Source organism: Amyelois transitella, chromosome W (assembly GCF_032362555.1).
Source record: "Amyelois transitella isolate CPQ chromosome W, ilAmyTran1.1, whole genome shotgun sequence".
Taxonomy (NCBI): Eukaryota; Metazoa; Arthropoda; class Insecta; order Lepidoptera; family Pyralidae; genus Amyelois; species Amyelois transitella.
In genome coordinates this window covers 6,285,869-6,301,996 of record NC_083536.1, presented here as the reverse complement: position 1 = coordinate 6,301,996, position 16,128 = coordinate 6,285,869, and the positions used below count along the sequence as shown (strand labels likewise).

At 36.3% G+C, this 16,128-nt stretch overlaps 1 protein-coding gene across 1 annotated transcript; it reads left to right on the top strand.

The window, feature by feature from the left end:
* Positions 1 to 11,780: 11,780 nt before the first annotated feature.
* Positions 11,781 to 13,987, top strand: LOC132904112 (uncharacterized). Its single transcript, XM_060954036.1, has 2 exons — positions 11,781 to 12,455; positions 13,934 to 13,987. Exons 1-2 carry the CDS (start codon positions 11,781 to 11,783, stop codon positions 13,985 to 13,987), a joined length of 729 nt encoding a protein of 242 aa, XP_060810019.1.
* Positions 13,988 to 16,128: the final 2,141 nt, after the last annotated feature.

The window sequence follows — 16,128 nt, the reverse complement described above, 5'->3', positions numbered from 1 at the left end:
GTGACGAAAAGGTGAATGATAATGGAAGAAGTGTATTAGAAATTTGTCTAGAGTGGAATCTTTTTGTGTCGAACTCAATGTTTCAACATAAAGAGATCCACACCTACACAAGAGTGGAAGGTATTTTAAAAAGTATGATAGACTTTGTGATTGTAGATGAAAGATTGAAGAACAAAGTGCTGGATACCCGTGCATATCGCGGTGCTGGCATTGACTCGGACCATTTACTGGTGATATCCCGGATAAGGGGTATCTTCAATTGCTGGCGGCACAGGGTAAGGGAGCAAACCAGCGCTTTGGAAAGAGTGAAAGTAGATAATTTGCAAGATATGGATGTAGTTAAGAAGTATATTAATAGACTGAAGGACGAATTTGAAGATTTAGTTGAGAGGAGCAATATTGAAGATGGATGGAAGGAATTTAAAGAAAGAATTGTGAAAGTAGCTGTTGAAGTGTGTGGTGTAAGTAGAAGAAAGAAAGGGAAAAATCACAAAAATGCGTGGATGAGTAAAGATGTGCAAGAACTTGTGCGATGAAAGAAGAAAGCATGGCTGGATTTGTTAGCAGCAAAAGCTAACTTAAGAATGCAAGAGGTTATAGATGAAGATGTGAATGAAGCACGTAAGGAATATAAAAAAATAAAAGATTTGGTTAAGAAAGCTGTGATTAGAAAGAAAGAAGAGTATAAAGAGGATTTTGATAAAAGGCTATCAGAAGACTTTCAGTCAAATCTGAAAGTATTCTGGAAATCCGTAAGGTCAGCCCGAGGAAAAAATATAATCAGAGAGCTGACTAGGATCAGATGCCAGGATGGTAGCGTTGTGAAAGGAATAGAATGTGTGCTAAAGATACGGAAGGACTATTTTGAGAGTTTATTTGAAAAAAAGGAAGAAAATGGGAAAGAGTTCTGCTATAGCGAAGAAAAAGAGAATGAGATGGAATGCGAAATTGAAATGTTTGAAATTGTGGAAGCACTTAAGAGTATGAAAGCGGGTAAGGCTGCTGGGTATGATAGAGTGTCGGTCGAGATGCTAAAAGCAGGAAAAGGCGTCGTAGCTAGACAGTTGTACCTACTGCCTTTTCAATTTGTGTTGGAGAAGCGGCCGAGTACCAAAAGATTGGTGTAAGACTGTTATCGTGCCACTTTACAAAGGAAAAGGGTCACAACTGGACTGCAAAAATTATCGTGGTATAAGCCTGCTTAGCGTCGTCGGAAAATTGTATGCTAAGGTATTGATTAATAGAGTCAGGAATGAAACTGATGACAAAATATGGGATGCTCAAGCGGGATTTCGAAAGGGAATGGGATGTACTGATCAGGTCTTTTCTTTGCGGTGCATAGCCGAAAAGTTTTTGGCCAAGAGTCAAAAAGTCTATTGCACATTCGTGGATTTGGAAAAGGCCTATGACAGAGTAGAGAGGAATGAATTGTGGTCAGCACTTTCTATGCATGGGGTGAGCAGTCTCTTAATACATACATACATACATAAAATCACGCCTCTTTCCCGGAGGGGTAGGCAGAGACTACCTCTTTCCACTTGCCACAATCCCTGCATACTTCTTTTGCTTCATCCACATTCATAACTCTCTCCATGCAAGCTCGGCGGTTTCGAGTACTTTTGACCTGACCCTTTACCAGGACGTCCTTAATTTGATCAAGATATGTTCGTCTAGGTCTTCTTACCCCGACCTTTCCCTCCACACTCTCCATGTATATCTGCTTAGTCAACCTGTTTTCATTCATCCTCTCCACATGACCGAACCATCTCAACATACCCTTTTCTATTCCTGTAACTACATCTTCTGGGATAGCCGGAGGTATCAATAAATGGCGATAATTTTCGAAGCGAAGCTACGTGTTTATTATTCTTTAATAACTGTAATTCAGATTCATAATATGCACTCTGAACTAAACGAATTAACCTGTCCAGTGCTTCATTTAATTCAACTGTCGATAAATGTGTGGATATTTTATCCTTATTTTTTAATCTTAAAATCCAAGCACACGATCTTTGTAATTTAGTGAAAGATGAAAACAGACTACATTCAGTTCAATCGAGTGTTCGTTCGTGGCAGGACGCTTATCTCATTGCTTTGTGACTCAATTACCGGTCTTAAAGTAGTGCGTGCTAATTTGAATGGTGCATCAGTGCAATCAAGGTGCAATTTACATAAACATTGTCGGCTAACTTTTTTTATTGCTACCTGCTTTATGACAAAGCGGAATACGTGCCTCGCTCGTTTCAATCTAATAATAATAATCTAATATTTTATCGTGTTTTGTGCTTACAACAATAATTAACTATGAGCACACGCAAAACTCCATCGCCAAAACATGAAGCCAACCGGTCCAAAAGGAAAACACCGGATTGTCACTGCAATATTCTAGAAATTATGAGTGACTTTCAAAAGAAAATGACCATTTCTTTCAATGAATCACTGGCAACTCAATCTGAACAGACAAATTGTGCACTAAATCTGTTGCGAGATGATGTGAACTCATTTACAGGACAAATTAATGAATTAAATGCCACAATGCACAAAATTATTGAGGATCAATCAACGTTAAAAGAGGAGATCACAGATTTAAGATCATCAAATGATAAAACAAATAAAAAAATGGTCAATATTGAATGTGATGTTAATAGCCTTGCGTCTAAAGTTAGTGAACTCACAGACCAATAAGATTCAAAAAATTCAAAAAATTCAAAATTGTTTATTTCTTCAAGCAAAGTATACAAAAAGGATGTGATTGGAGTCTCCTTTTAAGCGTGCAAGCCTGTACCAGGAGACCCCGCTCTGTAATAATAGCATACAATGAAGCATTTAACAGTTAAAAATAACTTAGTAACTTAGTAAAAATATGTTATACAATTATAATAATGTGCAAAAGTGTTAGGTTTATTAAACTGTAGTTTATACTGATAATATACATTCAACTTAATAAAGTCTCAGTCTGATCATATCCTTTAGTTTTAAGCCAACCAATTATCGCAGCTTTACATTCTTTGTACAACTTACTGTATATATAATTCTCTTTATTTATTTTATTATATAAACGTGCTGAAATAACATAAAACTGTCTATGTGCAAAAAATGTCTTGGTCTGTGGTACTATTGCTATATGATTTCTTCTCCTTCTCTCTACTTCAGGATCATAGTCTATAACTTTATGCTTATTTAAAACACAATGCAAAATATATAGCTGTCTAACTGTAAGCAGATTACACTCTTTATATAATAATTCCGTTGGATAATGTTTTTTCTTAAAATACATAATTTTAATAAGAAACCTCTGGGCTCTTTCCAATCCTAAGAAGTGGGTCTTAGCAGCACTTCCCCACACCGAAATACAATAAATTAGAATAGACTGCACGAGGGAAACATAAATACGATTTAACAGATTATTAGATGAACACTGCCCATTCGAACCTCCAGGAGTTACGTAACGTAAAGATCTGAATATCCAGGACAATTTTCTCACTCTATTTATTACATGATCTAGATGGGAATACCATGACAATCGTTGATCAACCATAACCCCCAGATATTTTACCTTATCCACTCTATCAATAATAGGACAGGTACAGTTGGGGCTGATAGTATTTTGGCCACAAGAATGAATTTTTATATGGTAGTCTAAATTAGGTTGATTTCGTGAGTCAATACCAAAGCAGATGTAATTTGTTTTTGTAGCGTTGAGTGTGAGTAAGTTACTTCTCAGCCAGCGTGCTACCTGAGCCAACCCCGTCTCAATGTTTGTTCGAGTATCATCCCATGTTGTTCCGTTAAAAACGATGGCGGTGTCATCTGCATAGGAAAATATTTTAGCATTTGAAATTCTCATTTCACAAAGATCATTTATGTACATTAGAAACAGAGTAGGGCCCAGGACACTCCCCTGAGGAACTCCATATGTAACGTTCTTAACTCCACTTACCCAATTATCAATTTTTACAGTTTGCTGTCTATCACTCAGGTAATCCGTCAGCAAGGCAAGTGCCATATCCCGGATTCCTATTCGCTCCAATTTCTGTATTAGAATAGGTATAGAAACGGTGTCAAAAGCACTTTTTAGGTCTAGGAAAACGGTAGCACATTTTATACCATTATCTAAATTCTGTGCAACTAATGTGCTTAGTTCAATTACCGCATCCTCAGCCGATTTTCCTCGTCTAAAGCCAAATTGTTTTGATGAAAGTATGTTATACTTTTCCAAAAAAATTATTAGTCTGTTATTTATCAGTTTTTCGAGGATTTTCGATATAGCAGGTAAAACAGATATCGGTCGATAGTTACCGATTTCGTCTCTATTACCCTTCTTATATATAGGAGTGATAACTGATTTTTTTAGTGACGATGGAAAAATTCCCTTTAGAAAACAAAGATTCACTAGGTGAGTTATAATTGGAATTACAGTATTTTTAGCTAGTTTTAAGAAATGAGTGGATATATTGTCCCAACCAGGAGCACTATCCGATTTGAGACTCATCAAAACGTTGTTTACTTCATCACAGTCTGTTGGTAACAAAACAAAAGTATTGGAGTGTTGTGGAATATTATGCAACATGGTATTAAGTTCAGTGTCAAAGCTTGCATGAATTTGCAAAGCCAATTGATTTCCAACATTTGCATATACTTTATTAATATAATCTACAGATTCTCTGTTTGAGGGTTTAATAAGTAACAATTCAGAATTTTGACTTTTATTTTTGTTAGTGTAAGTTATATTTCTAATATTTTTCCAAAGTAGTTTATTATTTGTTAAAGATTTTGTTAATAGGTCTTTCTCATAGTTCCGTTTTAATTTCTTGATTAAGTTATTGCAATAGTTTCTATATCTTATATAAATTACTTTAGTTATTTTATTTCCCGGATCATTTTTGTAATCTTTCTGTAGTTTATTTCGGTTTTTTATACAACGCAAAATGCCTGGGGTAATCCATGGCTTAATAATTCTTTTAGATTTCGGTACATTAGTCGTAGTAGTATGTTTTTCTAGGCTATCCTTTATCAGTCTAGTCAATCCGTCAATCACGAGGGTGGGGTCCTCACAAAACAGTAAATCATTGACATGGCTACTTTTCAATGTATCTAGAGCATTATCCAAGTCAATCTTAATTTTAGATTTTAACAGTTGTGGGTGACGCGATACTCTAGAAATGGAAAGATAAACTGCTTTGTGATCCGTTACACTAGTTTCTAGAACAACTATATGTGCAGAATGTTTTGTTTTGTTTAATTTAAGCATTATGTGGTCTATGCAATTTTTGTCATTAGTTTTAAATGTGTGTCCAGCTAGTATCCCATAGCTAGATAACATATTCTGGTATGATATTCTGTTCTGGCGTTCATACGATTTTTCTTCAGATTTAAGTTTTATATTTATATTTATGTCACCAGCTATTACGATATTTTTGCTAGAAATTAAATTAGTTAAATGAGACTCCAGAGAATTAATGAACAGTTTGGCATCTCGTTGTGATGGAGATCGATATATTCCTAAAATGACTGTATCTAGGACATTCACCTGGACACAAGAGGCATGGGTAAGTATGATTTCTTTCACATCATGTTTTAGTATATTTTTAATATAGATAACAACACCATCATTCTGGTTTTGGTGACAGGTACTGTGATACAAGCTGTAGCCCATCATTTGTGGTATAATTTTATCATCATTTATTCTGCATTCTGTAAGTATTATAACGTCTATGTCTGTTTTTAGAGTAGATAAAGTAAGGGTAAAGTCATCGAAATTGTGATCTATGCTTCTTATATTTTGTGTTATTACAGTAAGGTCCCTTCTACTAACCTGTATTGACGAATTAAATTCACCAGGGCTACATACAACGGAAGAAGCTATCTCCATTTCATCTATATCATTTATAGTTGTTAATCTATTATTCATATAAATAATTATGTGAAACACTAGTCGAAATAAACAAAGAGTGATTTATTTTCTTTATTAAGATTTTTCGATGTTTGTACAGTAATATTGAAATTTTTATATCATTATCTATTTGTTGTTTAACCGACTGTACATACTCGTATTTTTTTGAGAAAAAGTTCCTTATAACATAAGCAACAAAACAGACTTCGTTAATGTGTATGATGTTCATATTCTTTCCATCACAAAAAATAAATACAAGTATTTTTTTTAGTAATTTGATTATTTTATTTAATTTGGTTTTATTATTATAGTTAGACTTTATATATAAAAATGTGAAATAGGAGCGGTGACAAGTATAATAATTGAATTTGAAGTTATTTATTTCCAATCTATGACGAGTGAAAAATCCTAAACAAATCATAAGTTCATTTTGGTGTCTAATCCCAGTTTTATGTACATTACTATGTTCGAAATACAGTCTATCATACATTGCATGTGTATCAAATATTAACAGTAAACGAGTATAATACCGAGTTAAGTTTACCGGTAATATATTTTTGATCCTCAAAAGTGAAAATAAGACGTAACACATAGGTAATTCCTCAGCCAAATTACAGATTTTTTTAAATTTCCTTTCGTTATAGACATTCGAGTATACCCGTAAAAATAGTTGTAGGATATATTTGTAATGTGTAAGTGATCTCTTAGTAAAAGTAAGTAAAATCGAAAATACAAATAATGTTAGAAAGCTTAAACGCAAACAAAAAGACATTTCAGTTTTGTATATACTATTGATAAACTGCGAGGGTAGTCACTTCTCTTGGAACAAAAGTTGGATTTGCTCTTCTGTCTTGATGTTTATCACTGGAGAATGTTCATCTTTTCTAACGAACACCCTGCCATATGATGTCCAACAAAATTTATAGCCCTTTGATTTGGTGAGGTCCCGGGCCAGGAAGTGAAGGCGTGTTCCTTTTGCTGTGAGGTGTTCTGATACAAATATTGCTGTTTCGTCTTGAGTTTTGAGCCCTAAATGTTTAGCACATAATTTGTTATATATATACATATATAGGAATGATATGTCGGTTCTTTTCAGTTTGACATTTTCTTTTTCTGGATGATGATCCCTCAGATTCAGACATCTGAAAAAATATCATTAATATTATAGCATTTTTACCGTTGTTACGACTGCAAGACGTTAAGGCAAAAATTCATAAACACCGCGCAGACGTCATTCAGACGTTAAGAAAAAATAACATTAATACCGACCTTGCGTCCGTGAGACGTCGAGTGCAGCGTGGCGGGAAACGTGTGCACCTTACGCGCTCTGGCGCCACACGGCGGGACAGCGTACAGGGAGGGGGGAAGGTACTGTGAGGGACGAGGGTGTATCCAGCCTACCGGCCAAAATATGAATGCGAAAAGGTATGGCAACGTCTGTGAGACGTCACTACGGTAGTTAAAGGTTAATTAGAAAAATATTGTTAAATGTGTTTATTGCAGTCCAAATAAATGAATCGCACTTTGAAACAATGTTTTTTATTTGAGTACATTTTTCTCCTGAAAATATAAGTAAATCATAATTTTTTTGTTTTCTTTTTTTGTATCATATCTGTTGCAACTAGTTATACATTTAGTTCTGCAAAAATATTTAGAAAAAAAATCTGCTATATGTTCAGTTCAGAGTGTATTTGAATACATGCTGTTTGTTCTTTGTGTTGATAGAATTCTCACATACATTACAAATATTTCTTTAATATAAAGAATAACCACGCGGGCGAAGCCGCGGGGCAACAACTAGTACCACTTATATATACTACAAATAAATGCAAACTGCAATGGTACGATCGCCTTCATATCTGCAGTCATAGTTTCTTACGGGTTAAAATAGCGTGCACTGTGGTTCCACTAGATACACACACATGTATATTTAAAAAGAATAAATATTCCATCAAATGAATACGGTCTTTAATACCAATGATTACTAAGTAAAACAGTTTATTATTCTATGACATATAACATAACAAAACAAAAAGAGACGGTAATCAACGATGGCCGAACTGAGCCCGATAATTGTCGATCGAGATATCGTCGTCTCTCATTATTTGCATAAGATTTGCCTATAGAGGGAAGCCTGCGACTGCCAGACTTATGTCATTTCAATAAGGTTGAAAGTTTGTCTGCACACGACCCTAACATAGATAGTGGTTACTTTGAAAGTTATTGGGTAGCAATTTTATTACTTCGTGTGAGCAAGTGAGATCTAAAATATATTAGATAATCTCGCTTGCTCACACTCGCTTGTTCTAGTTACTAGCGTTACTTGGATTCCGAAGTTATTCAAGGAATTTTTTTTTTCTATTTTAGTGTTACTGATAATTTTTAATGTTTCGAGGTGCCATTTGAACTAAGTAACTGACTGACTAACTAACTAACTGATATCTAAGAATTACAATACCCGTGTCTTCAAACACGGAAATCAGCAAGAAATATTAAACAAGAGGGAGCAAAATAAAACATTCCATAATTAAAATTAGTAAATATTGAAACAATTTACCTATAGTTTTATTTACATATTGATGAATATATAAAGCTATACATATAGTATATTACACTAATTATATCATCCACTTATCTCCAGTTATTAAGGACAGCAGCTTAATTATTCGTTTTCTTAAAGAAAAGATATTGAAGCTGTCCTTTAAATACTATCTAAGCAATTAGTACTTTTAATATAAACTGGCAGAACCTTTCACGCACTATATGGACTCGATGCACAGGGCAGTTGTCTTGCACAAATGATATTGTTGTCATAATAATATCATCAATCGGATAAATACACCGCACAGTTGGTAACATGGTTTCTTCCAGCACTTGCACATAATGAGCAGCTGTAGCGTGTCCTGCTATTGACACCTGTTCCCCAGGTCCAACAGCACTCATCCAGCCCCACATATTTACAGATATGCGTCCAGACTCCATATTTGGCACAATATTTTTTCTTCATACCGTGTTGCATTTCTTCGCCATAAATGAAGCCATACCGTGTTGAGATGATGTAAACGAACTTTTCGTCCGTAAATATCGCTTTTTCTAGGCAAAATCCAAATACTGCCGAGCAAATTCTAAACGTTTTTGCTTATTTATTTCGGATAAATACGGCTTTTTTGCTGGCTGTCTGTGGTGTAGTCCCTCACGGTGCAAACTCGACGAACAGTAACCACTGATGCGTCGAACTGTTCCGCAAATGTTCAGGTCAGTGAAGCCATTATTTTCGTACTGATCCATCATGGATCTCCACTGTGTGGCGTGTCGCTGTGTTGATAAGCGGACGACGGCCGCTGCGCGGTCGACTTTTTACACTACCCTCTTCTTGATGGCGCGTTACCCAACGCTTCACCGCCGCACAATTAAAAATTGTGTTGTTTGTGTGAATGTGTGAGTGATAGCAGCGGTGCAAGCTATAAAGTTTTGCGAACTATGACTGCAATTATGAACGTGAACGTACGTTGATTCATGTTCGCACCAGACTAGTTAAGTGATGTGTATGCGACAGTAAAAACTCCTGAATAAAAACTTATACCAAAAGCATTTTATAAGAAGTTTGCTGATTAATTGAGCCAGTAGATGAGGAATTTTTAAGATTGTTTAACATTTGATAAATTCCTGAAACTTTTTTCATACAAAATATGAATATACAGTGATTCAAGATTATATAAGAATAGTATTTTTGTGTATACTACTCTGTCAAGAAAGTAGCAGGAAAAGATCAATAATACACAAAATATGCTCCTTTAGAAACGATACACTTACGCCAACGAATAATCCAATCATCAAAACATTTTTTAAATGCTGTTTCCGGAATTGAGGTCAGTTCTCGCCGCGAATTCTCTTTTATGTCTTCTACCGATTGAAAACGGGTGCCACGAAGTGGTAATTTGAGTTTAGGAAAAAGAAAAAAGTCGGCTGGAGCCATATCTGGTGAATATGGTGGTGCTCGATGGTATTTGTTGAGTGTTTGGTTAAAAATTCGTTCACAATGATGGCCTTGTGCGAAGGTGCATTATCATGGTGCAAAATCCAAGAATTTTCTTTCCACAAATCTGGCCTTTTTCGTCGGATTTGCTCTCTTAAACGCCGCATAACACTCAAATAATATTCCTTATTTACCGTTTGACCTTCCGGCAAGAATTCCGAGTGCACAACACCGCGATAGTCAAAGAAAACAGTCAACATGACTTTGACTTTTGAACGACTTTGGCGTGGTTTTTTCGGTTTCGGTTCAGTTGGAAGGCGCCACTCCGAAGCTTGTTGACTAGTTTGCATGTCAAACTCGTAAACCCACGTCTCGTCACCAGTAACAATGCGTTTCATAAATGTTGGGTCGGAATTGACTCGTTCTAGCATGTCCTCAGCGACTCTCATGCGATTGAGTTTTTGAAAAAAATTCAGGTCTTTTGGGACTAGCCGAGCGGCAACATGTTTCATACCCAAATTATTAGTTAAAATGGTACGGATCGACTCGTGAGATACAGAAAGTTTGGTAGCTATCTCTCTCAAAGTTGAATGAGGATTTTCAGTCACTATTTCCTTCACTTTTGCGATGTTAACTTCAGTTGCAGACGTTGATGGCCTACCAGAGCGAGGCGTCGATTCACCGTAAGCCTTCTGTAACATTTTCAGTGACTCCGAACACGATATTCCATTGGCAATGCAAAATTTAAGACAAACTCTTTGTTCGATATTTTTATCCATTATGAAATTAGCAATACACACTAGATATGATATAACTAAAAATAGCACTGTATTTAATGTAAACAACAGATGCAACTCAAACTCCGCGCCAAAATGGAAAACAGTTGTGCCAATCTAACAACAACAAAAAAAACAAAAATTTTAATTTGGAACCATAAATAAATAATCCATTCCCGATACTTTTCTGACTGAATGTACATTACGGGGCAGTCGTCCATACTTCAATTGGGCCATCTCCTTTACATAGTATATTAGCAGAGCAAATCACCGAAATTATTAAAGGCAATTCTCCTTTTTCAACTTTCATATCTAAAGGAAAAACATATCTTCTACCTTAATCAAATGATGCACAAGATCCGTCCCAGTTTCGGTCAATTACATGCTTACCAACGTTGTATAAAATAATTACTTCTTGTATAGCAAATAGAATTAATTGAAATAATAATTGAAATTAATCATATATCATTGAAAATAATCATATATTAGCTGAAGAGCAAAAGGGATGCAGAAGGTTTCATATGGGGTACAAGGAACAATTAACTATAGACTCTATTATACTTAAGCACGTCCATACCGGTAAAAAAGATTTATATGCGGCCTGTAGGGAACCTATTTCTATTTATCATTATTTATATAATAATTACTTATATATTAATATAATTTATAGTATTTAATAATATTTTCTAATTACATATTATTTACAACTTATTTATTAATTTATATTTACACATTTACAAAATATAATCGACACGCAAAGCCGGGCGGCAAACTAATGCAAGGATAACGCATCATAGCTGTATAGCTACGAATACCTACGATGCGCCGGACACGGCCGGCCGGCCGATACCTTACTAGTTATGATTCACCTATGCACCGCAGACCTCACGTCGCTTGCCATTGTATCGCGTCTTACGTGAATCGCTAATTTGCTTGTTTTGTGTTTGAGAACTTTCTATCCCTGCTTCTTGTGTTTCGCTTGGACTATCTTTCTTTTCTCTGTGCTCCTTCTTTATTTCTATAAACTGTACGTGTGTCCATTAAAGTGTATTTGCGTGGATATAGACGTTTTTATTCCGGCATACCCACAGACCACTACAACTGGTGACCCCTAAGGACACGGAATTTGGAGAAAATGTCGGATTCGGACAGCGACAACGTGACTGTACGTACCAATGCTAAGAAGCAAGATAGGATGGCGGCGTCGAAATTTGAGGACGCAGCAAGCACAGCGGCACCTGTATTTCTACCCTCAGCGCCTGGCCATATGAAAATTCCTTCGTTTTGGCCCGAGAAACCTGCCATATGGTTCGCTCAAGTGGAAGGACAGTTTGCCATTATGAGGATAACTGACGACCGAACCAAATTCTACCACGTCCTTGCAACGCTGGATAGACAGTATGCAGCCGAAGTAGAGGATATTCTCACCGGTCCAGCTGACTACGCGCGCCTGAAGTCCGAGCTGATTAAGCGTTTGTCTGTGTCGCGCGAAAATAAGGTGAAGCAGCTACTGATGCACGAGCAGCTTGGCACACGCAAGCCGTCGCAGTTTCTCCGGCACCTGCAACATCTCGCTGGACCAGCCATACCTGACGATTTTTTGAAGACGATCTGGACTAGCAGGTTACCCACGGGATTGCAGCCGATCATCGCTTCGCAACTCTCGCTCTCTTTGGACGCTCTCGCGGAACTAGCCGATCGTGTGCACGACATAGCGACTCCGACACAGCAAGTAGCCGCCACGTCGTCGTCAGCACCGTCATCATCGATCGATATCCTAACACAGCAAGTGGCGCAGTTAACAAAACAGGTCAGCGCGCTCCAGATGCAAATCAGCCGACAGCCGCGTCAACGGGAGCTTCAGGAGGGAGATCCAATCATCAAAACATTTTTTAAATGCTGTTTCCGGAATTGAGGTCAGTTCTCGCCGCGAATTCTCTTTTATGTCTTCTACCGATTGAAAACGGGTGCCACGAAGTGGTAATTTGAGTTTAGGAAAAAGAAAAAAGTCGGCTGGAGCCATATCTGGTGAATATGGTGGTGCTCGATGGTATTTGTTGAGTGTTTGGTTAAAAATTCGTTCACAATGATGGCCTTGTGCGAAGGTGCATTATCATGGTGCAAAATCCAAGAATTTTCTTTCCACAAATCTGGCCTTTTTCGTCGGATTTGCTCTCTTAAACGCCGCATAACACTCAAATAATATTCCTTATTTACCGTTTGACCTTCCGGCAAGAATTCCGAGTGCACAACACCGCGATAGTCAAAGAAAACAGTCAACATGACTTTGACTTTTGAACGACTTTGGCGTGGTTTTTTCGGTTTCGGTTCAGTTGGAAGGCGCCACTCCGAAGCTTGTTGACTAGTTTGCATGTCAAACTCGTAAACTCACGTCTCGTCACCAGTAACAATGCGTTTCATAAATGTTGGGTCGGAATTGACTCGTTCTAGCATGTCCTCAGCGACTCTCATGCGATTGAGTTTTTGAAAAAAATTCAGGTCTTTTGGGACTAGCCGAGCGGCAACATGTTTCATACCCAAATTATTAGTTAAAATGGTACGGATCGACTCGTGAGATACAGAAAGTTTGGTAGCTATCTCTCTCAAAGTTGAATGAGGATTTTCAGTCACTATTTCCTTCACTTTTGCGATGTTAACTTCAGTTGCAGACGTTGATGGCCTACCAGAGCGAGGCGTCGATTCACCGTAAGCCTTCTGTAACATTTTCAGTGACTCCGAACACGATATTCCATTGGCAATGCAAAATTTAAGACAAACTCTTTGTTCGATATTTTTATCCATTATGAAATTAGCAATACACACTAGATATGATATAACTAAAAATAGCACTGTATTTAATGTAAACAACAGATGCAACTCAAACTCCGCGCCAAAATGGAAAACAGTTGTGCCAATCTAACAACAACAAAAAAAACAAAAATTTTAATTTGGAACCATAAATAAATAATCCATTCCCGATACTTTTCTGACTGAATGTACATTACGGGGCAGTCGTCCATACTTCAATTGGGCCATCTCCTTTACATAGTATATTAGCAGAGCAAATCACCGAAATTATTAAAGGCAATTCTCCTTTTTCAACTTTCATATCTAAAGGAAAAACATATCTTCTACCTTAATCAAATGATGCACAAGATCCGTCCCAGTTTCGGTCAATTACATGCTTACCAACGTTGTATAAAATAATTACTTCTTGTATAGCAAATAGAATTAATTGAAATAATAATTGAAATTAATCATATATCATTGAAAATAATCATATATTAGCTGAAGAGCAAAAGGGATGCAGAAGGTTTCATATGGGGTACAAGGAACAATTAACTACCCAAGTAACAATTAGGCGCTAAAGTAAGATTTATAATAAGTCTATAAAAGCGCTAACTAGATTCTAAAGTGGTTTATGGGTGTTTCAAATTAGTGTTAGAGCGCGCTCTAACCCTACTTTACCCCCGAATTGGGCACAATTTTATATTACTTAAGGTTGTATAATGACGGTATACAAGAGTTATGGAAATTGGCTAAGAGGTACAATCAATGCTATAAGAAAGTTATGATAGCGGTAACAGGATCTCTTAGCGATACAAGAGTGGTAAATAAGCGAAAATTAACTCTATTAGCGGTAAAATGGCAAAAATGGTTTTATATTACCTCCATGGGTGCTAAGCGGGCTACAGGTAGGCGTCAACTGACTCCTTAAGCGGTACAGTAGAGATACAAAGGCGTTAATTATATTTTCAAGCGCTAAAAGGGAAGTAAATAGGTGTTTTGTAACGGTCTGAACGCTATTCAAGATCCACAAAGGGGATAAAGTTCTTTCTCGCACGAGGTTTTGATACCCGGAAAATATTGTTTCTAATTTTGCGATCTAATAATATACATATAATACTATTTTCAATGGCTAAAATAATCCTAATGATGTTTATATTAAACAAGAAAAAGTGAAATTGTTTTATGGTGCAAAAGGAAGCGTATTTTTGCTGCGAAGGTAAGTACACTGTGAATATGTTACATATTTATTGGCAAATAATTCGAGCGCCCGATGTATGTTGTCTATTTACTGAAAACAAATGTTTTGTCTAATATGGAGTGACACATTTTTCTTGTAAAAAAGTTCTAAAATATTGCCTTATTGATCTTATAATACTGTACTAGTAATATAAATACATACTAGAGCAAAATACTTCATGGAAACCTTGTAAATATTTGTTTTTATAACCATAATCTAATATTTCATTATCTCAACATGGCGAGCAAACGAATTTAGGGATCCGTAGTGCTCAAAACTTTAAACCATGTACTGATGTTATTTATACATACATACATACATACATATGGTCACGTCTATATCCCTTGCGGGGTAGACAGAGCCAACAGTCTTGAAAAGACTGAATGGCCACGTTCAGCTATTTGGCTTAATGATAGAACCGACATTCAAATAGTGACAGGTTGCTAGCCCATCGCCTAAAAGAGGAATCCTAAGTTTATAAGCCTATCCCTTAGTCGCCTTTTACGACATCCATGGGAAAGAGATGGAGTGGTCCTATTCTTTTTTGTAATAGTGCCGGGAACCACACGGCACATGTTATTTATTATTCACCTGTTAACTGTTTTGGACGAGTAGAATACAAAGAAGTAGCTAGATATAAATTATTATATTGTTTTAACAATTAATATAATATTATGATTTAAATACAATATTAGGTTTATAAACCTGACTATAAGACTATTAAATATCGTGTTTGTTTACAGATAAGACGAAAGCGTATAAAACTTACAAAAAACAGTTGAACAGAGAGTAGAAAATAACAATATTGAAAATGAGGCAAGTTCCAGCGCAGACCAACAGCATTTCGGAAGTGCTGAACACGATCAACTAGAACAGCACTGTCTTCAACTAAATACATATTTAGATACGATGACTTCATGGGAAGCACAAAAATATCGAGCTTGTTCTTCATTTTATAGCCATGAATATGAATAATATTAAATGGTGACAATGACTAAATTTTGTTTTATTTCTACAATATCATTATCTGTCGTGAGACATTATTTATCTTTTGATTGAGTCGATGCGCGATGCGATCTTGCGCTTCACTGCTTTCCATAGGAATCTTCATTATCACTTGTAGTAATAGCACAATCATCATTTTGAAAAGCATGTACGGAACCTTCAAGCTCACAGGAAACTCGCGCTTCACTGCTTTCCATAAGAATAGAGGACGTATTTTCAATAGGAATAAAGGAGTTCAAAATGCGATAATATTCTCTGATCAATTTCTGCGTATTTCCACCAGTCCTACATTCATTTTTCCAAGTATTTACAACAATTTTAGTTTTTTTCTTTGGTTGCGACGCCATTGTCAAAAACAAGTAGTCAATATAAGAAATACAGTAGTGACCTTAAGCGCTATTACTTTACCTTTAGTCACAAAAAAGTAACAATAGTCGCTAGAGGATCTGTT

What these genes read in the sequence shown, in the direction of transcription:
- LOC132904112 (XM_060954036.1), top strand. Translation starts at nt 11,781, where the DNA reads ATGTCGGATTCGGACAGCGACAACGTGACTGTACGTACCAATGCTAAG. An exon ending in TGGCGCAGTTAACAAAACAG is followed by an intron (nt 12,456 to 13,933) that starts GTCAGCGCGCTC and finishes ATCATATATTAG; the next exon opens with CTGAAGAGCAAAAGGGATGC.